Genomic DNA, 23,221 nt, shown 5'->3' with positions numbered 1-23,221 from the left:
CTTGAAGCTATTTATATTTTCTGAGTCTTCGTCCAGTTTATGCTGAACTTCGTAGACTTCTCTCCAAAATACTTCGACCTCCTCTGGTTTGGGTGGGTGTTCTGACCCACCTCTCCCTCCGCTCTAGATTTCTCTTAGCGTCAGATAGTATCCGTATTCTCTCAACAATGTGCTGCCTGATGATCAGCAGCTTTGACTTGTTAAGTGTGTGATAACGGGTCCGGAGTTCGCGCGCGGACTTTCGAACCTTGGCGGTAAAATTCCTGCCAGATGTGATGTAGTCAATCACATACTGAATGCGGAACGCGTACTCTCTTGCCCAGCCTATCTTTATGGCAAGTTGATGCATTCGTCTTTTGGTCTTATGATCAGCCGTTAGTTTTGTTTTACGATTCGCATCGGCCAAAGCTCTCGCTGCATTATACACACAATAATTGATAGCCCAGAGGTCGGATTCTCCGGAAAAATGTCCACGAAGCTCGTCATCCATTTCAGCCATATCTTTAAGCTTGAGAGAAACCTTGGTGTTGATGTTTCTCCGGGTCGTAAAGCATCGCTCTTAATCTATTGGATGCCTGTCCGCGGTTGGTCTTGGTGTCACCCCTCTTTCTCTGTTGCCGGCTTGTTCTAGCTGTGGTAGAATAGGTGTTCCGCTTACATAGTCTCTTTTACGGAGTAGTTCAGCATGGTTTCGCAGACGTTGCTGCGAAAAGTGCGATAGCTCCGGGTGTTTCTCGCACCACAGAGTATGCAGCCGTGCCATGTAACCCCGTTCAGGGGCCACACTCGCATCGTAGCACTCTAGCAAGTCGTGATTCAGTTGCTCCGTCCACCCAAAGGTCGCGAGATCCCGCCGATCCATCGCATTGAATCCATTTTCGTTGGCTCCCCTAGCTCTAGATTGGTCGGCATTGTTGGCCGACCCATTGTCGGGAGCCCTGCGCGTTCTGTTGTTTTGAACTTTACTTACTAAAACTATGTTTGGTGTTGTCATTGTTGTTCCCACGAGAAGTTAGGGAAATGGGTTCGTCCATACTTGTAGAGCCCCGCATGCAAGAATAAGGCTGCGTACTGTGAGAGGTCGCTCGGTATCCCAGAGTCACCGTTCTAGACATCTCACCCAGGTGCCATTCAGCTTTCGACACGGTTTTCACACCTCCGCTTGGAGGTTAATTCCTTCAGGACCACCCCTGGACAATTGTGCGCGACTGCCGCGTTCGTGACTTTGTCATAGGCCCTTTGGTTTGATTCTAGAGGAATCAAAACCGAACCGACATATATATTCATTTTTGTTTATTTCTTCTTTATTTAAGGCCTAAATCTTTGAATGTATGATGAAAAGAGAGACCCCTCCCACCCGCCGAACAAAAATCTCCGCGTTGCTTGTAGTTCCTAGGTTTAAAATTTCTTTTTCATCCAAAAACTGTAATAAATTGATATAAATTATTTATATTTAAGTAGATTTTCGGGTGTTCTATTATCTGCATAACGAAGCAGAATTTTAAAAAGAACAAATATTCAAAATTTAGAATTTTCTATTTCGAGTTTTTCCATTCTTGAGGTACACGACCGGTATCACTGAAATGAAATAACTTCAATTTCATGTATTTAAAAGGAAACAATTTTACGATTAGACATTCCAAATGGGTTATTTTAAAGTTGAAAATATCAAAATAAATTTGCCTTTAAATATATAATTCTAAAATTAAAATAAAGGGATATGTATTTCATAGTTTAACCGAAAAAAATGTATTCTAGGAATGACGAGCTATTAAATTTAACTTTTTAATTGTCAAAACCTGTCGAAAAATAACAATTTTTTTTTAGAAATCTCGTTTCTTATACAAAAAATGATGAACTAGAACTTAAAAATTGAAAATTTTTAATAATACTCCTTAAAAAAAATTAATTTTGATGCATTATGAATAAAAAGTTAGTGGTATCAGGTTTTCTAATCTGTATGATTCATAATTTGGAAATGTTCAAGACTAAAACTAAAAAATTTCCAGCTTCCAAAATTAAATAATTCAAAATTCAAAATACAATCGAAGCCATTCTAGAATTTAGAAACTAACTTTTTGGTCGACATTCCAATGTTTAAGGAAAAATGGTGAATATTTGTTTTGAAATAGTGAAATTAGAGATTATTTAGATTGTGAATTTGTGGAAAATAAAACAACAAATTCGTAATTTTAAGATTCTTAATTTCTAATTGAAATTAAATTAGTTGAGCGATACTTACGCAACAGATTCGGAAGCACGTGCGCGGGACCTCTGCGCTGTGATTTCCAGCATTTGATCCTGATCATTTTCAGTCTGAAGTCCCGCCTCTCTGCAAGTTACATGTCAATGTAAAAACCGAGAATCTTGTGAGACCAGGAAAAACCGAGAAATGACAGTCAATTTATGTTTTTCATGGGAATTATACAAATTTTAAGGGAAAAATAGGTCTAAGTTTGATTTCAACCGTTTTTTAAAGAATTAGTTAAATTATTATTTAAAGAATATTTAAATTGAGTTTCAAGGATTATTGTGAAAAATATGTTCAGCTATATCCATATATGAAACATTGTTTCAGTAAAAAATATTCCATTTGAAAACAATTCAATTTGAGGTCAAATTCTTCAATTTTATATATATAATTAACCATCGAACACCTATTATTATTAGAAAAAATCCAAGTCAGTTGGAGAGATTTTTAGAATTTTTGAAAAGATTCAAAATTAATTTGAAATCTGAAATTATTTCAAATAACAGAAACAAAAAAAATGCGATTTTGTTGAGGAATTTTAAAATGCTTCAAAAGAATAAAAAACATTTCCTTAAGATTCTTAGGAAAATTGAAAATGATTTTTTATTTTCAAAAAAATAATTTAAAGAGAATATTTGAAAATATTTAGAAAGATTTACAATATTGTCAAAAATGAATGTGGAAGATTTCAAGGAAAGTTTTTTAATTTGGTAGAAATTTAAAAAAATGTAGGAAAGATTCAAATCATTTTATAAGATGTTTAGAAGTTCTGAGAAAATTTCATAAATCATATAAAATTTGAAAAAAATGTAGGAAATATTCGAATCATTTTATAAGATGTTTAGAAGTTTTCAGAAAATGTAAAAATCATTTAAAATTTGAAAAAATGTAAAACAAACTGATTATTCTGATTCTGAAAAAAAATTAAAGCATTTTAAGGATTTGTAAATTATTCAAAATAGTATAATTTTTAATGTTTCCAGCTTAAAATGGCTTAGAATGATATAATTTTGAACAAATTTTAATTTATTAAATGATACTTTAATTTAGAGCATTGAAAATTATAGCGTGAATTCCTATTTTTGGAATTGAATCTGAATATTTAAAGTCTAATTACCAAATTCTGAAATTTTTTAATTCGGCAGTTTAACTGCATTTCATTTTTAAAATATTCAGTTGAAAAGTGTTAGTAGCTTGCAATTTATAAGTGTAAATTAATGAGCATTTGCATAAAAAATTTGTTAATTTAAAAAATTTTAAACTTTAATTAAAAAATTTTAACATTCAAGAGCTTCTCACTTCAATTTGCTTTAATTTGCAGCTCATTTTTTATTATTTAAAACGACAAATTGTTTACTTTTTAGCTTTGGAGTTCGAATTTTTTAATTTCATTGGCCGTAAAAAAATGTTAGCGAACCCGGAAAAAAACGGGGATTTTTTTCTTTGATTAAAACGGTTACTCTGAAAATTGCAAATTAGAATTCGGAAAAGTCACAATAAAAACTTGAAACCTTAAAAAATTCAGCAATTCGAAGCTCAAACGTTTAATAATGTATTTAGATATAAATCTGAAGCTTTCTAATTTGAACAAATTTTTTTCTAATAGCTTCAAAATTAGGTACTATCTCAAAATGAAATATTCCAAATGGTAAAAAATAAAATCAGAGGATTTTCATCTTCTTAAATTTGACATTGTAAGCCTGAAAATTAATCAGATTTAAATTGTCACATTAGAACAATTCTAGTGACAGAATAATAAAAATCGTATATTAAAAATTGTAAATATTAATTAAATCTGTTTAGATTGAACGATACAAAGTTGAGAGACCAAACATCAAATAATGAAATAACCGTTTACTGTAGGTGTTAACAAGATGAGCTATTTCATTTTTTATTGCTCATCAATTTTTAAACAAAACAGAAACATAAATAAACAAATTCTTAATCTTTTGCGATTTTTTTTTAAATCCTCGAAATCTTTAAAATCTTTTTGAATCCCTTGCAATCCTCAAGAATTCGTGAATATCACTTAAAGTACTTAAAATCTCTGTGAAACGTTGAAATTTCTGTGCAATTTTTGGGAATCTTTTTAAAATTTTGTCAAATATTCTAAATCTTGAATTCCTTAATATCTGAAATCTTTATGAAAATTTTTTTAATCTTTTGAAATTGTTTTGCAAACTGTCTTTAATCGCTGTTTGTGAAATCTTTTTTCTTCGTTTGAAATCATTAAAATCTTTTGAAATCTTATCATATTTGTTGAAAGCTTTTAAAATAGTTTAACATCTTTGAAATATTTGAAATCGTCTACAATCTCGTAAATGCTTTGAAATCTGGTTTTCTTTTTAAATATTTGTAATTATTATATTACTTTGAAATCTTTATAAAAGTTTTATGAAATAATGATATATTTGTGAAATCCTTTTGAAATTTGTTTGATTCATTTGAAATCATTAAAATATTTTTAATCTGTGTAAAATCTTTTGAAATCTTGTCAAACTTTCTGAAATATTTCTTTGTGAAATCTTTTATTTGTTGACATCATTAAATTATTTGATATTTTTATGAAATTTTTGTGAAATATTTAAAATCTGGTGTACACCCCCCCTTTATAAATCTTTGAAATCCGTAAAAATGTTGTAAAATGTTCAAAATCCTGTTAAATGTTTTTAAATATTTGAAATATTATAAAACCTTTTGAAATGTTTAGTAATCTTTTGTAATCTGGTTTACACTCAAAACCAGAAAACAAAACCTTGAAAATACCCTTATATGGATATTGCTCATCCCAGTTCTGAAAATGAATTAACATCGAAATTTTCAACTAATAATTTTTGTTATTTGTGAGTTAAAAATCACAAAAGTGTATACTTTAACATTTTATATTAGCGGAGACGAAATTAACAACTCATAGAATTTTTCACAATATTTAAGTCTGTTAATTGAATACTATAAAATCATTGGCAAACTCTACAAAAAATGAATAGAAATCGATTTATTCATTCTTTAATGAGTAAAAGAAAAATTATAACTTGATCAGGGTGTCTAGCGATTCTTAGAAACAAAATTCAAGGTCTTTTCCAGGTTTTCCAGGTCATGAAATCAAGTTTTCCAGGTCTTCTTTTTACATCAAATAATAAAATAACCGTTAGTTATAAAGTTAAAAAACTAAGCCTATTAATTTTTTATTGGCTAACAATTTCTAAAGAAAGCAGAACCATACATAAACAAATTTTGATTTTTTACGAACGTAAGTCGTCTTTGTGAAATCTGTGGGAATATTTTTTAACCTTCGTAAAATCTTTGACGTAATTAATATCTTTAAAAAATTTTGAAATCTGTTGAAGTATTTAAAATCTTTATAAAATCTTGAAATTTCTGTAAAATCTTTGAGAAATCTTTTAGAATCTTAAAGTTTTTGTAACATTGTTTAAATATTTCAAATTATTTGAAATCTGTATGAAATCTTTGAAATATAATTTGTGAAATCTTTTGTATTCATTTGAAATCACTGAAATATTTGAAATTTTGGTGAAATCTTTCAAAATCTTCTGAAAAATTTGAAATTGCTCAACATCTTTAAAATTTTTGAAATCTTTGAAGTCTGGAGTACTGTTCACTTTTTGAAATCTTTGAAATTCTTGAAATCTTTTGAAATCCTTAATAACTTTTAAAAATATTTGTGAAATCTTTCTGAAACCTTTTGTATTTGTTTGAAGTCTTTATTAAATCTTTGTGAAATTTTTCTTTAATCGTTGAATTGTTTTTAAATCTTTCAAGTCTGGTGTGCTTTTTGAAATCTTGAACATTCTTGAAATCACTGGAATATTCGAACTCCTTGTGAAATTTTTTGCAATCTTCAAAAAAATTTGAAATCGTTTAAAATCTTTCATTGTTTTGAAATCTTTTAAATCCAGTGTCCTACATCCTTGTTAAAACCTTTTCAAGTCTTGAAAATTTTTTAAATCGTTATCTTTTAAAAATATTTGTGAAATCTTGAACATTCTTGAAATCTTTTAAGATCCCTATGGATTTTTTTGAAATATTTGTGAAATCTTCCTGGAATCTTTTTTATTCGTTGAAGTTACTGGAATATTTTAAAACTTTGTGAAATCTTTTAAAATCTTCAAAAAAATTTGAAATCGTTAAAAATTTTTCATTTTTTTAAATCTTTGAAATCTGGTGAACTACATCCTTGTTAAAATCTTTGAAATTTTTGAAATCTTTTGAAATCGTTATGAACTTTTAATATATTTAACATTCTATATTAGCGAAGGAGAAATTATAAGCTAATAGAATTATTCACAATATAAAGTATATTCTTTGCAATTTATAAAACAATTGTTACAGTCTACAAAAAGTGCCTTGAAATGTCTATTTATTCTGTAATGAACAAAAAGTAAATTATATCTCGATAAATAAAAAACTTTTTAGCTGCAAGATTTCTTCTAAACGAGATGTTTATTTCATAATAGACCAACAGATTTAAATTACTCTTCGCATTTCAATAAAATAACTGTTTTAAAAGAAAAAAAAGAAAATTGAAGGTTCCCTTGAAAAATTCAATGAGATTTCCAGGTTTTCAAGGTTTAAAAAAATTCAAGGAGAATTCCAGGTTTTTAAGGTTTTCAAGGTCGCTAAACACCCTGTTGATACATAAAAAAACTTTTCATTAGCAATATTTCGTGAAAAATTCAAGATGAAACTGAAATTGAATAATTTTACGTACGAGGCTTTTGAAAAAACTCTATTTTAAAAATTGGTAAACAAATTTACACAGTTTTGAACTTAAAACTTTGATAAATTAAACATTTCAAACTCAAAATTAAAAAATTCGGAATTCTTTAACCCTTTCCGGCGTACATTTTTGAGGGAAATGAGTTTTCATGAAAATTGGTATATAGGGGTTTTTGGTGTCGCTGATTATGAATCTGAACTCAGATTTAGAGAATTCAAAATGGTGGATCCAATATGGCGACTTAAATTTGGAATATTTTTTTATTTTTTTAAGAATTGGTATACAGGGGTTTTTTTGGAGTCGCTAATCACGAATCCGAACTCAGATTTAAAAAATTCAAAATGGCGGATCAAATATGGCGGCCAAAATTTGGATTTTTTTAAAAATTGGTGTATAGGGGTTTTTGGTATCTCTGGTCACGAATCTGAACTTAGATTTTGAACATTCAAAATGGTGGACCAAAATTCAAAATATTTCTAAATTGTTTTTTGAAAGTTGGCACAGGCAGGGGGTCGCTGATCTTGGAATCCGTATTAAAAATGACAAATATTTAGAATATTGAGGTTTGAAAAAATATACACCTACTGACCTAAAACATGGATTAGTACCAATTTTCTGAATTTTCAAAATCTAAATTCAGATTCGTGATCAGTGACTCCAAAAATCCTTGTACACTAATGTTCAAAAAAATCAAAAAAAATTTCCAAGTTTCGGGCGCAATCCTGGATTCATTTTAAATTTCCAAAATCTGAGTTCATATTCGTGATCACTAACCCCAAAAACCCCTGTATACCAATTTTCAGATAAAATACAAAAATATTCCCAATTTCGACAGCCATATTGGATCCGCCATTTTGAATTTTTAAAATCTGAATCCCGATTCGTATTCAGCGACCCCAAAAACCTTTAAGCACACATTTTCATAAGGATATAATGGTAAGTTTTTTCAATAATGAATTTTATCAACAAAAAAGGCTTTTTTCATCTTTATTTATAAGTATTAACAAATTATTTTAAAAATTTAGACCCTTCGCACAAAAATTTCAATTTTCTATCATTCTGCGAGCATGAAATTAAAAAAAACCTTTGTAAAATCCAATAAAAACTACTCTGAAATCGCAAAAAATGATATGAAAAAAGGTGGGAATAAAGTATTCCCACCATGCCGCAAAGAGTTAATGGAAATTGTAGAAATTTTAAAGGTAATACCAATGATAAAGTTTCTCTCCAATTATAATTTCATATGTCGAATGTCAATGGACATTTAATATGATTGGACATATTTTATAAGATAAAAACTGTATAAAATTAGAAACCTTGAAAATATAACTATTCCAAAAAGGGTTTAAAAATATACAATTTTAAATTGAAAAAATTCCAATTCGAAGTATTTGAATTTAAAAAAAATTAATATCGTACACTTTTGAACGCTGTAATTTCAATTAGTTTCATGTTGATCATTTCATTTAAAACTGTCGGTGTTCTAAATGAATAATTGCTCAAATTTAAATAATTAATTTTTGGAAGCCCTCAACGAGAAATTGTTCAATTGGAAACGTTTTAAAATTGCTAGCAAATAAAAGTTGGACAAAGTTATCAGTATTTATATTTAAAAAATTGAAAATGGCGATTATCAAAATAGAAGAAATAACGGTGTTTTTTTCTGAAAATATTCAAAGACTATTGATTTAAAACTCATGCCGCATTTTTTCTCCTGATTTATGTCTAAATTCATCCTGATGTAAATAATATATTTCATGATAGTTTCGCCTGTGCCAACGCCTTGGAGACGAGATGATTATTATTATTTTTTTTATGAGAATTTACCTTTTTCCAAATCTACACAAGATAAGAGAAAATTAAAAGAAAAAAAATTGTTTCTCCAAAACAGTTCTAGAAAAATATTTCTCTACACTTGATTTTATCTCACGTTATTTTTGAGATTTTTATTACGTAATTAACAATTTAAAGAACTTTAAACATAAAACTTTGTCCTTTGAAGCCAGTATTTTTAAAATTATCAATCATACTAAGGTGGTCAAAAAATTCTAATCTCGATTTTTGGAGATCGCCCCCCTCCCATGATTTGTTTGTTTTCTGGTACAAAAAATGTACTACTTTTATCTTTAAATCAGCCAACATTAACCCATATCCCCGTTGTCGGGAAAATGCAAAAAAGAATTACTTTTTTACCCCCACCCCATTTTGACTAATTTTATATTTTCCAATTATTATAAATTGTTTAAACAATTTTTTTCGCTTGTAAATCGTGACAAGTTATTATTTTTCGGGATAGATGATATAGTTGATGAATTAAAAAAATAATATAGTTTTGTTTAACATATTTGGTGATTGTTTTAAAAACTTTAATTTGTTTGTTACATTTTCCCCTGTTAATCGTAAACATTTATTTTATTCTGAAATGAATTGCGAAAATAACAAATGTTGAAATTAACCTTTTTTCGTTTAGTACATTTTGTAATTTTTTAAACAATTTGTTGTTTCTGTGAACAGTGAAAAATTATTATTTGCTGGAATTAGTTTCGCAATTAACGAATTTTAAATATGATACTTTTTGTAAAAGACAGTTTGAAATTATACAAAACTTAGGGTATACGTTCTGAAATGAAAAAAAAAATGAAATTAAAGAACCCAATGTAAGAGATCAAAAACTGTGATTGATTATTGATTGTTTTAAAAATAACCAAAACTTTCCTCCACAATAAATATACTATTAACATTCATTAACTACAATATTACTTCTAGAAAATATTAACTTTCCAAGATTTAAGGGACGGAAAAATAGTTATAACAAATAAAAATTATTTAAATAATTATCAAATATCTTAAACAAAAAATATTATTCAATGAGGTTAATTGATGTTTAAAAAAAGTTCCAAAAAATACTGTCTTTAACATGAATTGGATATAAAAATGCCAAAGGGGTCCAAAATAAAAGTTATTTGAAAATTATTCCTTAAAGATTCCTTAAGAGGTGAATAAACTTTAATTTACAAAATGTTAATAACAAGTACTTCTTTAAACATTTTTTTTAAACCGAACTTTTCCCATTTACATTTTTGGGCTCTAACCCCCCCCCCCCCCAAAAAAAATAGTTGAATTTGCCACCAAAAAAGTTCTTCTACTCGAAGAGATGGATTTTCAATACAAAAAGACAGATTAAAAAAATAATTAATTTTTAACTAAACTGTTGCATTAGGAACCAAATAGATGAAATTTACAGTAAAAGAGACGAGATCCTCATGCTAATAATTAAATATTTAATCATGGTAAAATTTTCATGCCAAAAAGAAGAATTTTTTCGAAGATATTGTATTTTTAATAAAAAAGTTTTTTTAACATAAAATTTTAAACGAGAAGGATGACCTTTCTATCATAAAGGATGCATTTTCAATCCAAAATTCAATCAAGTATTTTAACTTTTAAGACAGAAACACAAATTTTTTAGAACATATTTGAATTTTGATCAAAAAGGTAATTTTCAATAAAAAAAGATAAGTAAAAAAATAGGTATAAAAAGCCGACTTTTCAACAACAAAAAAAAAGAAATTAATTTTCTACCAAATAGTCTAATTTTTAACTTATACAATTTAGGATAAAGTTTCCACAAAAATGGAAAAAGTTAAATTTTAAGATAAAAACTTCGATAAAAACTAATAACTTTGAACAACAAAAAAAAAAGAATTTTCAACCAAAAAGATTAATTTCCCACTCATCGAATGTACAGGATAGTTTTAAACTAACATAGGATAGTTATATTTTTAGATAAACAAATTTTTGTACAAAAAAAGAGAACGCATTTTCAACAAATTCGATCAATTCTTAACTAATAAGATGAACTTTCGACCAAAAAGTTTAATGTTATACCAGAAAAGATTAATTTTTAACAAAAACATTTTATTTTGAAGCCAAAAAGAGGATTTATCTACAAAAAAAGTGTAATTTTTAACCAAATAGTTTAATTTTCTAACAGGCTGTTGAATTTTCAAGCCAAAAAGACCATTTTTCTACAAAACAGTAGAATTTTTCAATATAAAAGTTTATTCAAAAGAAAATAGTTCGACTTTAAGACAAATAATCAACTTTTCAACCAAAAAAATGAATTCTCAACGAAGCATGTAAAAGTTTATATGTCAACCAAACAAATATGGCTCAATAAAATAAAAACCTTGCAGTTTTTCATTTCTAGAAATAAATAATAGTATTTCATGTGGTTTAACGTAATTATTATTCACTCATTAATTATCTAATAAATTATTTATCCATTTACTATTACCAACTCATTTTTGTTTTGTTTTTATTTGGACTTTCACCTAATTATTAATTTACTATTATTATTAATTATTATTATTTATTAATTATTTACTTACTGTGCATTTAAAAAAATGTGTACATTTAACAGTAACTATTTTTACAATCATTGATCAGTTACAGATTTATGTAATTATCATTACAATCTTTAAAATTCTTAATTTTAATTACCTCTTTCACCCTATTTATAGCTTATACATTTAGAAATTAAATTAGATTTATTCATATTTTTATTTATTTAAAGATCTAAAAAATCTTATTCATAAGATTCACGAAAATTGAAACTTCTAAATTTATATTCCAGAAAAAAGGATTTAAAATATTTTAAAGCCTATACTTTCTGAAGGTATCAGTGGGAATTAAATTCTTTTGAAATATATACTACATTTCGGAATTTGAAAGAATGTCCTAAAAATTCATTCTGAAGGTATTAGAGAAAATTAAATAAATGAAAAATAAATTCTACTTCCAAGAATTAAAGAAAATTCAATATACAAATTTTCTGGAAGGAATTAATTACATTTATAATGTATTCTACTTTATACAGAAATGAATTTTTTACTAAAATGCTGAATTTTCAACCCAAAAGATTAATTTTCTGTCAAAAAAGACTCATTTTCAACAAAGTAAATGAATTTTCATCTAAACAAGACCAATTTTCAGCCAAAATTAGAATAGTTAAAAGGTTAGAAAAATAAGTGTTCAACAACAACAAAAAAAACAATTTTCAACAAAATGGTTTGTTTTTTTTCATTGAAAAAAATTATTTTTCGACCAAAAATAGAAGAATTACATTTTCTGTTAAAACAATCAATTTTCAAATAAAAAAATAATTAAAAAAAAATTAATTTAGTTTTAAGCCCAAAGGATGAATTTTCTGTAAAAAAAATATACAGTTTCAATAAAATTTTAACTAAAAAAGATAAATCTACACACACAAACTAGGATAGTTTAATTTCCAGTTGGAGAAGTAAACTTTAAACAAACAAAAATACGAATTCACAACCAAAGAAATTAATATTTAATCACAATGATGAATTTTCAACCAAAAATCTTAAATTGACCAAATAGTGGAATTTTTAACCTAAAATATGAATTTTGTGTCAACAAAAAAACAAATTTTTAACTAAGTAGTCTTTTTTCAACCAAAGAAATGAATTCTTAACAAAAACATGAATAGTTAACTTTTCTACACAGCAGATAATTTTTTAACGAAAAATATTAAATTAAAAAAAAAGAATAATAATTTTTCAACAAAAATGGAAGTTGAAGTGAATTTTCAATTAAATAATAAATATTCAACTTAACAAAATTTAATTTTCAACCAAATACATGAATTTTCAACTAAAAAGATAAATTTTCTGCAAAAAATAAAATAGTTAGATTTTTAGTTAGTAAAATAAATTTTTAACCAAAAGAGAAACGATTTTTCTACAAAATATTTAAATTTGTAACCAAACAAAAATTAATTTATAACCAAAGAGATTAAGTTTCAACAAATGAGAGTACCCCCCCCCCCCCCCCCCCCCCCCATATAAAAAAGACGAATTTTCAAGCAAATAGTTGATTTTTTACCTAAAACAGATACATTTTTTACTAAAAACAGGATAATTAAAATTTAAGTGACAAAACAATTTTAAATAAAATGAAAGTAAATTTTCATAGAAATAGTATCTTCTTCAATGTAAGATTTAATTTTTATAGCAAATAACAAATATTTGACAAAAAATCGAACATCAAATCAATTTTTAACGAACAACAAGATGATTATTACATTATTTTCAACCACATATTTGAATTTTTAAAGGAATTTTCAACCAAAAAGATGAATTATTCACCAAGAGGATGAAATGTTCTCCCATTAAATTAAAATTTTCAATAAAGTACAGGAATTTTGAACCAAATATTTGAATTTTCACCTTAAGAAAATAAACTTTGAATCAAACATGTACGACTTGAATTTTTTGTTAAAATAATTAATTTTCAACTAAATAATGAATTGAAAATATTAAAAATAAATAAATAAAAAAATAAATAATTACATTTTGAAAAAAAGTTTTTCTACTAAAATCATTATCAACCGAATAAATAATTTTTTTTTTAAAGTAGTACAACTTCCAACCGAGTAGTTGAATTTTCAACCGAAACAGATCAATTCTCAAATAAAAACGTGAAATTCGATATTTCAACCAAAAAAGGACTTTAATTCTATACCAAAAATAGTTTAATTCAAACCAAAAAAGATTAATTTTCAACGAAATACTTGTGATTTTTAACCATAATATTCAGATATCTGAAAAAATAGTTTTTCTATATTTTTAAGAATCAAAATATTATAACTGATTATTTTAAATAAAAAACATTATTTTTTATGAAAAATGTTTAAAATCATTTTAAAAAATTAATTTTAACCTTGTTTTTTTTGCAATAGAATTTTTTCTGATCTTCGCTTCTTACCAAATTTTGAAAAATGATTGTATTTTTATTTATTTTTTATTGAAAGTAAATTTTTCTATCACTGAAATCGTTAAAACAATTTTTTGTGTAAGAAAAGTTATTTAAAAAATGGGAAATAGTAGATTTGTAGAGAATGTTTTTCCGGAAAAAATAAGCCGTCATTTATTCAAATACAATAATTTTTTTTAATTGTGTAAGAAGCGACGGTCAGAAAAAATTCAAATGCAAAAAACATGGTTAAAATTAATGGTTTTTATTGTGTGAATTTTAAATATTTTATTAAAAAATAATGTTTTTTATTTTAAATGACATCATTTATAAAATTTTTATTCTTAAAATCACAGAAGAACTATTTTTTCCAGATATCTGACTTTTTGCACGCCCTTCCGTATACAAGAAACACCCTACATCCTGGATTGTTTGCCTCTGTCCTCTTTGCTAAATTTTAATAGTTACGAGATTTACTCACCCTTGAGCAAAATCTTGCTGAAATTGATCTCCAGGAAGATTATCTGCAAAAATTTCATCCATTCCTAATGCTGCTGAAAATTCTACAGACAAACGTGGTGGCTCAGGTGGAATTGTTGGCGTCTCATCTACAGGCGCAATGACGGCTGGAGGGTGCATCGATATCCTTCCCATCGATGCCCGAATTTCAACCGTTCTATCACGATTGGCAATATTTTCGACCTCTCCGAGAGATTCCATCAAATTCGATATTTCTGGTTCATGTCTCGGCTGCTCCTGCTCAGCTTCTTCAATATTTCTCAGTTCGCTTCCTTCCGGACCTGGCAGACTCCCTTCGGGAGATAATATAAAATCGCCTTCGACTAGCGGTTCTACGTTATGCAAAATATCTTCGGCGAAATTCTGCTCAAATAATTCTCGTAAATTTTCATTTCGTATGGTAAATCCAGGCATTTTCATCCAGACTTTCGGTGCCAAAGGTTTCGTCGATACTTCTGCTTTCAAAGCATCGAGAGCTGAAGGCTGAAAAACAAAACAGTTAATGGTGAGGCTATTCTTATAATAGCCCTAACAATCGTCTAATTGCAGAAAAAATCGGCACTTGTTCACATATTAAAATAAGTAACATTAAAAAGGGGGAGGGGGTTCTTGTTTCGTTAAGGACTCTTATGTGTGTGCGTGGGGGGGGGGTATTTTTGACTCGAGTACGTAACATTTTTACTTCTCTAAAAAATGCGATGTTACTAAATATCCCAAGAATATCGAACACTTTATTGTCGAAAACCTAATTGGTTATTTGGTTGCGACGCTGCGTGAACATAATTTTTAGTAACCATTTTTAGTCCATTAATAAAGATTTATGAATTTTCTGCAGCATCAATTTTGCATATCGAAATTTCCAAATAATTAGCTATACTTTATTTCTAAATGTTTCCCAGCATTTTGCTACCGTACTATAATTTCCAAACTTTTATACATTTTCAAAGAGATCAGAAAAATTAAATTATAGCGAAAACATATTTTAAAGAATTAGAAAAAAATTTAGAAGCTTTGTAATAAATTTTTAATATTTTGAGATTATATTTTTTTAAAGATTTCTGAGGAAATTTTTAATATTTTAGGCTTGTTTAAAAAGAATAATTTTAAGTTTTGAAGATTTCATAACCTGTGGAAAACAAATATGGAAGACTTTAAGACAGATTTTAAAGAAAAATTTTCCCATGATACACAATTCTAAAACAAAGAGTAAGTTAAAAAGATTTACTTAGAATGTTTAAAACGATTTAAAAATAATAATAACGTATAAGATATTTTAGGAACTCTCTAAGGGTTCAAGAAAAAGAAAAAGAAATTCTTTAGGTTCCTACGAAAAATGAAGATGCTTTTTTATTTTGAAAAATTATTTTTATGAGAATATGTCAAATGATTTCAAAACATTTAATCAGATTTCTAAAATTTTCAAAGAAAAATCTGGAAGATTTAAGACTGCCTTCGTTGTGCAATCCAAGCGCTCAATTTTGCATAATTTAAGAACAAATTTCACGAAAATGTTTAAATACAGGATTTTTTAAAAAGATTTTCAAATGTTCTTAAAATTCATAAGAATATTTGGAAGATTTTAAGGAAATTTGTTTACGTCTTTGTAATGATTTTCCAACATTTAAAGAAACATTTGAGAAAACTTGGACGCATGTCCGAAAATTTATCAAATATTTTTTATTTCTTCCAAACTCGTAAAAGTCTTAAATATCTTTTAAAAAGTCTCGAATTTTTCTTAATATTACGAAAAATCCTGTAAAATATTATAATTATTTGTTAAATATTTTATATTCTTCCTTGACACATCTGAAATAATGTGCAGAATTTCCGAAAATAAAACCTATTGCAATCTGAAAAAAATAAAAAACCCCTTTTCTTTCCTAAAAAAGTGAAGAAAAATTTTTTTTTTTGACAAAAATAAAAAAGAGGAAAGAAAAATGAATTTTTTTCTTTTCTTTTTTAGGAATGAAAAAGGGGTGTTTATTTTTTTGAGACTGCAATAGGAATATTTTATGGTGGTGTACAAATTTGGTCGTTGGATTCTTGGTTTTATTTTCGGGAATCCTGCTCATTAACTTAATTATTGGACATTAAATAGGATTTTAAATTTCATTTTAATCACAATTCAAATTTCTTAAATCTTAACATCTGGAATATTCAAAAATCTTTTTTGTTTTTCTGAAAATTCATAGGAAAATTTGAAAGATTTTAAGGTAATTTTTTATATTTTGACAATTTTTTAAAAATTAAAAAAATGCGAGTCAGCTAAAAATATTATTTAGAAATTTAAGAATTTTTAGGATAGATTAAAAATATTCAAAAACTTGAGAGCATTTCCGAGTAATTTATCAAATATTTTGCATTTCTTCCAAAAATCTAAAATATTAAATATCTTTTAAAAAAGCGAGAATTTTTCCTGATATTTTTCTAAATCCTGTCAAATAAAAAGTTTTTCTTTAATCTTCTAGATTATTTTTGGACACAACTGGAATATTTAAAAATTTTCTCTAATTTTCTCCAGAATATTATAAAATTTATATAAGTTTAAAAACAAACTGATAATAATTCTTTTCTTGCAATTAATTTCAATATTTGTCGGCCTAAAAAAATATTCAAAAAGCATTCAGTGTTACAAAAAAATATTGTTTTATTTATTTCCATGCATCACTTTATCTTTGAAAACCTTTTTTTAAATTTAGAAAACGTCTATTATGTTTGTAAACATAATATAAAATATCTTTAATAAGCTAGAGAATCGTGATATAATTAGTACATATTCTCTAAATTTATAACAAAAATTCTAATTACTTTTCATAGTTTTATCGAAGTTTACTTTTAAATAAGAATTAATAGGTGCACTTTAATTCCTAAATTATATATTATAAACGCTTCAAACAACACAAAAAACGGGTTTCATTCGATTATTAACAGTGCATTTTAGGGGACCAAAAAAACGCTGGCCTCAATTTGAAGCACGTGTCAAATAATTTTAAATCAAAAAATTTGCATTTGGATCTTAAGGAGTTTAAAATTTAATATTTTAAGTATTTTTTATCATTTTGAACAAAACAAAAATGACTAATCTACCAAAAGATGAATTTTCAATCCAAAAGGATGAATATTTTATCCCAAAAAACGAATTTTCAACAGAAAAGTTGAACTTTTAAGAATATATATATAGATATTTAAAAAATATATTTTCAACCAAATAGTAGAATTTTTACCCAAAGAGAGGAATTCTCAAAGAAAAATATAGTAGTAGTATTTTCGACTAAAAATAAATAACTCTGAACGACAAAAGTTGAATTTTTAATAAAAAAAGATGGCTTCTACCAAAAGATGAATTTTTAATCCATGAAGACAAATTTTCAATCAAAAAGAAAAATATTCATAAAAAAAGGTTGAATTTTCTATAAAAAAGATTACTTTTGAACAAAATAGTTGAATTTTCAAACAAAAGAGATCAATTCTGAATCCAAAATATAATATTAGACTTTTCAAATAAAAATAGTGACCTTTCATACAAAAAAGGTGACTTTTAAAGAAATTAGTTTAAATTTCAACAGAATAATTAAATTTTCAAAGGAATAGAAGAATTTTTTTACCAAAATTGACGAATGCTGGACCAAAATTATAATGATATACTAGATATATTTTTAGTATAAAAGAATTAATCAACAACCATAAGAACGAATTTTCAACCAAAAAATATGACTTTTCTAGGAGAAAATGACTTTTCAATCCAAAAGGATGAATTTTCGATCCAATAAGATGACTTTTTAACAGAATAGTCGAATTTTCCTTAATTCAAGAGCATAGTTATTTCAAAGGTAAAATGTGTAATTTTAGTTTTCAAAACAAAATCCAGCCTATTTCTTGAATTTTTTCCGATGCTCAAAAGTCCAGGCTAATTCCCGGTTTCACCGGTCAGTGGCCATCCTGTCATACTTTTTTATAAACAAAATATTTAGTTCTGTCGGAAAATCTTCGTTTTTATATATGATTATGTATCTTAAAAAGCAATTTGCATTTTTTTTTCGAATTTTTTCGGCACATTTAGTGCTAATATGGACCTGAAAACGGTTAATTGTACCAAAAAAGTGTAATCAGAAAAAAATTCGTATCTTGGTTCAGGCTTTTCAAAACAAATTTTACAAATTTTTTTCATAAATAGTGCATTTGTTCAAAACACTTGTGTAAACCATTAACCACCAATTTTTCGAAAAAGTACCATTATTAAGCGTTGTAAAGCTTAAAATAGTCCGTATAAGCAATATAAAGTAAGAAAATTTCAGTCAGTTATAGAATATTCTAGGAAATTCCTAACTTTTTTAGAATACTGTTTAATTTTCTAGTCACACGGAAATTGTTTCTGCTTATGGGCCATCCATTAAAAATTCTCTTGAATAAAATTAACGTAGATTACATATTTGATTCAATACGAAAAACTTTAAATTCCTAAGATTTCAAGCTGAAATATATTGCATTTTCAACAAAATAGTTGAATTTTTAAACAAAAAATATTTTCTACCTAAAGAAATGAATTTCCGACACAAAAATACTAATTTTCCACAACAAAGTTTTTTTAACCAAACAGTTGCATTAACAACTAATCAGACAAACTGACAAGTAACAAAGACGAGTTTTCCAAAAAATGGTTAAAGATTTAACCAAATAGTAAAATTTTCAATCTAAAAAGATTAATGGTTTTCGAAGACAGTTGATTTCTAACAAAAAATTACTTTTCCATCAAGAAGGGTACACTTTCAACCAAGAATAATGACTTTTCTACCACAAAAGATGAATTTTCAATCCAAAAAGGATGATTTTTTAAAAACATAGTTGAATTTTCAACAAAAAAATTACTTTACCCAAAAAACTTAAATTTTTCAAAAATTATTAAATTTTGAACCAAATAATTGAATTTTGAAAACAAAAAATTAAAATTCAATGAAATATTTGAATTTTCATGAAAAAAGTTCATTTACAACGAAGTAAGATGACTTTAATACCATGATAGATGGATGTTCAACAAAAGCGTGAAGCTTTTAAGCTAGAAAGTCGAATGTTTTAGAAAATAGTGAACATTTATATCGGTAAAGATGAGTTTTTAACAAAAAAGATAATTTCCAATCAAGAAAGATGAATTTTTATCAAGATTTTTCAAGAACTCTCACTCAAAAAGTTGAACGTAGAATAAACAAGAATAATTTTCTACCCAAAGACACGACATTTGAAAAAACTATATAAATATTCTTCCAAATAGTTAAATTTTCAACAAACAAGATAAATTTTCTACCCAAAAATACGAGTTTTCAACCAGATACATGAATTTGCTACCAAATAAATGAATTTTTAATTTATGCAATATACAGGATAAGGTTTCAATTAAAAATGGAATAATTACATTTTTAGATAAAAACAAAGAACTTTTAACAGCAAGAAAATGAATTTTCAAAAAACTGATTTAATTTTTAACCAAAAAGAATAATTTTCTACCATAAAAAGACGAAATTTGAACAAAATACATGAACTTTTAACGGAATTATTTAATTTTAAAAACCAAAAATATGAACTATTTATAAAAAAGTTGAATTTTTAATTTTAAAAAATGATTAATCCACCAAAAAGTTTAATTTTCAACTTAATAATTTAATATCATACCAAATTGTTGAATTTTTAAGCCAAAAAAGATTAATGTTCAAGAAAGAAAATAATTTCATAATAATAATTATTATTATTAAAAATTAAAATATGGTGAAAAATGATGAGATAATTATTAAATGTATTTTTACAAATTTCAAATTTATCATACCAAAATTAAATGCGAGTTTCAATATTAAAGTAGTCATAAAGTTTAAAAAAATTGAATTTTGAGTTTTTAAGTTTAAAGTTTTCCAAGTTTTAAAGTTTCAAAATGTAAAGAAAAACGTATAAAATAAAACAATTTTTAATTCCAAGCATTCAAAGTATGATAATTTTAAATTGAAATAATATTAAACATTCTTTTGCATTCCAAACCTCGTTTAAAATACTACTATTTTAAAGCTCCTGCAATTGAACGATTTTTCATTGAATGAAAACATTAAAAATTGAATAATTTCGAATTGAAAATATTGGTAGTTAATCAGTTCTGAATTCATAGAATTTAATTAAAAAATTTTAGCATTCAATACAGAATCCTTAAACTTTCATATTGTTCCAATATGTTGAAATTGTACAATTTTCATCCTGACGATTTCCAGAATTTAAATTTCGTTCATCACAATGCAATAATCAAAATATTCAAATAATAATAATTGGTTTAAAATAAAAAAATTAATAATTATATTTAGTAAACTATGAATTTTCAAATTAGAACTAACCTTCGTGTACCAATCTGTTCTGCTTGGGAAGTCCTTGTACCACTTGTCGGTCAATGTGATTCTTTCATCTCTCCACCCATTTCTTCTTCCACTTCTAGGGCGAGGACGACGAGGTGGAACTTCAATTGGTTCCCTTACTTCCGGTTCTTCTATTTGCCTCGCTTCCGGTTCTATTTCTGGCCTTGCTTCCGGTAATTGCTGTTCTTGCAGAACTTCCGGTTGCAGACTGACTGCTCGATCAGGGCCGTCCAGAGGTTGAATTCCTGAAATTACTTGCGGAATCGATTCTTCCATTTCAGGCTCTTTTTCCGCGGCAGGTATCTACAATAGATTATTAATAACTCACGAATATTATTTAGTTTTCTTGCTTATTCAATTTTCAATATTTAGGGATTATTCACAAATTGCGTAACGTGTTTTTTCTTTTGTTTAAATAAAGATGAGAATATAATCTCCGTGAATTGAACAGTGATACAGCGATATGGAAAAAAGAAAAACCCATTACGTAATTTGTGAATGATCCCTTACTTTCATTAATAAAGTTTTAAAATTAAATTTTGTCTAAAAAAAGATCTACTCTCTTCGCTCCAGTGGGAATCGAACTACAATTATGGTAACTACCACTTATGATAATACAGATTCTTTTAAATTACTCGTATCTTTTTTATTACTAATTTTTTAGAAAAAGGTAAATAAATTTATTTACGATCTAGTCCAAATTGACGTTAATTTTTTTCTGTTATTTGAAGAGTTAATTTGATTGTACTTTCTATTTCTATTTTCACGGATTGTGGAATGATATCTACACTGATTGATGGTAACTGCCTCTAATGATAATACAGATTCCTTTACATTAATAAAGTATTTTTTAGTAGGATACATTACCAGTGAACTGAATCTTCCTCTTTTGCTCGGCGTATCATCCCCGCGTATTAATGACCCAGGTCTTTTTGAGGGCGTTCCCGGAATTTCATCTTTAAAAAATTAATGATAACTCATTTAACTACAGTTTGATAATAAAAAATGAGCGGAATCTCCGTCAACCTGAAAATCCAAGAAAAAAAATCTCTATCCTTTTCTACCAACCTGGAGATGGAACTTTTTTATCAACTTCCATATTGACATCTACTTCGGGCCCAGTTTCCGGAACTTGATGCTCTTCTTGTGGGACTTGTTGCTTTCTTTTTCTTACTTGCTGTTCTCCTTCCGAAACTTGCTGTTGTCCACTCGGAACTTGCTGTTCTGCTCCCGAAAGTTGCTTTTGTCCTTGGAATTGTTTTCCTTCCGGGACGTGCTGTTCGCCTTGGAATTCTTCTTCTTCCGGAACTTGATCCATACCTCGCAGTTGATTGCAGTACTTCTCAAAACTACGCATATTATGCGAGAGAGTTTCATGATTCGAGGCATCTGAGGATTTACTGATTTGATACAACACCGTTTCGTCTTCCTATTAAATATAATTTAGATTTGAATTGAAAGTTTATTCCTGTAAAAAGCAACAGAGAAGAAAGAAATATTGAAAAATCTGTAAAAGACATTTACAAATTTTAAAAAGCTAGATTCTTATAGTCATGGGCATGTCACACCAATCTGTTGAAAAGTAATTAAGAAAGTCAATAAAATTGAAGACAATATTTTATGTATTCACTGAAATTCTAAAATCGTTGAGATTTCAGGAATTTTGAAATTTCAGAAAAATATATTTGTATCTTCTGCGTATGAATTCCAAAATTTAAATTTTAGGTTGACATTTCTATGGGCCAAAAAATTAGGTTGAATTTTACTAGATACCGTTTTTGATAGTGAATAATAATATAAAATCATAAAATAAAATATAACATTTTTATTCAAGTACACCTTTTTTTTAAATGTGCACAAAAAACTTTTTTTTTAACTGTACATTTTTATGAACAAATTTAAACACGTGTTTAAAATTTCTTTACCTGTAATCAAGGAAGTTGCAATTGTTTTATCACGAAAAAAAAATGTTTTTTCTGGTTTTAAATATTAGGAATTTGCCTATTTTCGAGAAATTTTCAGATCTTGCACATCACGAATTTCTTGTACGGTAGCAGAATAATTGCATATTCCTTCGATTTATGCTGAAGAAATTTCCAGCACACGTTCAAATACTAAGAAGAAAGAATTGATCAGCTCTCTGGTTAAAACATAAATTTGCTACCATTTTCATTGACTAAAATTGAATTATTTTAAAAACGTTCAATATTTAATAATTTAAAATTAGAAAAATTCTAAACTGAACTTTAAGCGTTCCAAGGTTGACATAAAATAATGAATTGACAAATTGTATTTTATAAATACTTTTTTGAACTCAATTATTTGAATAGCAAAAATTAAAATTGTTAAAAAATGTATAAACATAGAAATTTGAAAAATAAAAAATGTTATGAATTTGAACGTCTAACATTGTCTAACTACGAATAATTTCAGTTTGAAAGTCGTTTAATTCTGAAAAGATTTAGAATATATGTCTAATATTTAAAAAATTGCTTGTTTTTGAAGAATTTATATTTGCAATATTGATAAATCATCCAAATTTATACTTCGAAA

General features: G+C 26.7%; 1 protein-coding gene across 2 annotated transcripts in view; it reads right to left on the bottom strand.

The window, feature by feature from the left end:
• The window catches only part of LOC117172570 (titin-like), a 31,409-nt gene extending 8,859 nt beyond the window's left edge, over positions 1–22,550 (bottom strand). Inside the window, exons 1-6 of one of the 2 annotated variants that reach the window (XM_033360642.1) lie at positions 22,508–22,550; positions 21,737–22,097; positions 21,536–21,624; positions 20,651–20,971; positions 14,248–14,768; positions 2,243–2,332 (exon numbers count right to left, since the gene is read on the bottom strand). In XM_033360642.1, the coding sequence (XP_033216533.1) occupies positions 2,243–2,332; positions 14,248–14,768; positions 20,651–20,971; positions 21,536–21,624; positions 21,737–22,025 (1,310 nt within the window). In that variant the 5' untranslated portion in view covers positions 22,026–22,097; positions 22,508–22,550. Of the gene's footprint in view, positions 1–2,242; positions 2,333–14,247; positions 14,769–20,650; positions 20,972–21,535; positions 21,625–21,736; positions 22,098–22,192; positions 22,274–22,507 lie in introns of those variants that run through there. The other variant, XM_033360650.1, reaches the window with a different exon arrangement.
• Between the last annotated feature and the right edge of the window lie 671 nt (positions 22,551–23,221).

Source organism: Belonocnema kinseyi, chromosome 1 (assembly GCF_010883055.1).
Source record: "Belonocnema kinseyi isolate 2016_QV_RU_SX_M_011 chromosome 1, B_treatae_v1, whole genome shotgun sequence".
Classification (NCBI taxonomy): Eukaryota; Metazoa; Arthropoda; class Insecta; order Hymenoptera; family Cynipidae; genus Belonocnema; species Belonocnema kinseyi.
The sequence above is the reverse complement of the archived record's forward strand: the minus strand, read 5'-3'. Positions and strand labels throughout refer to the sequence as shown.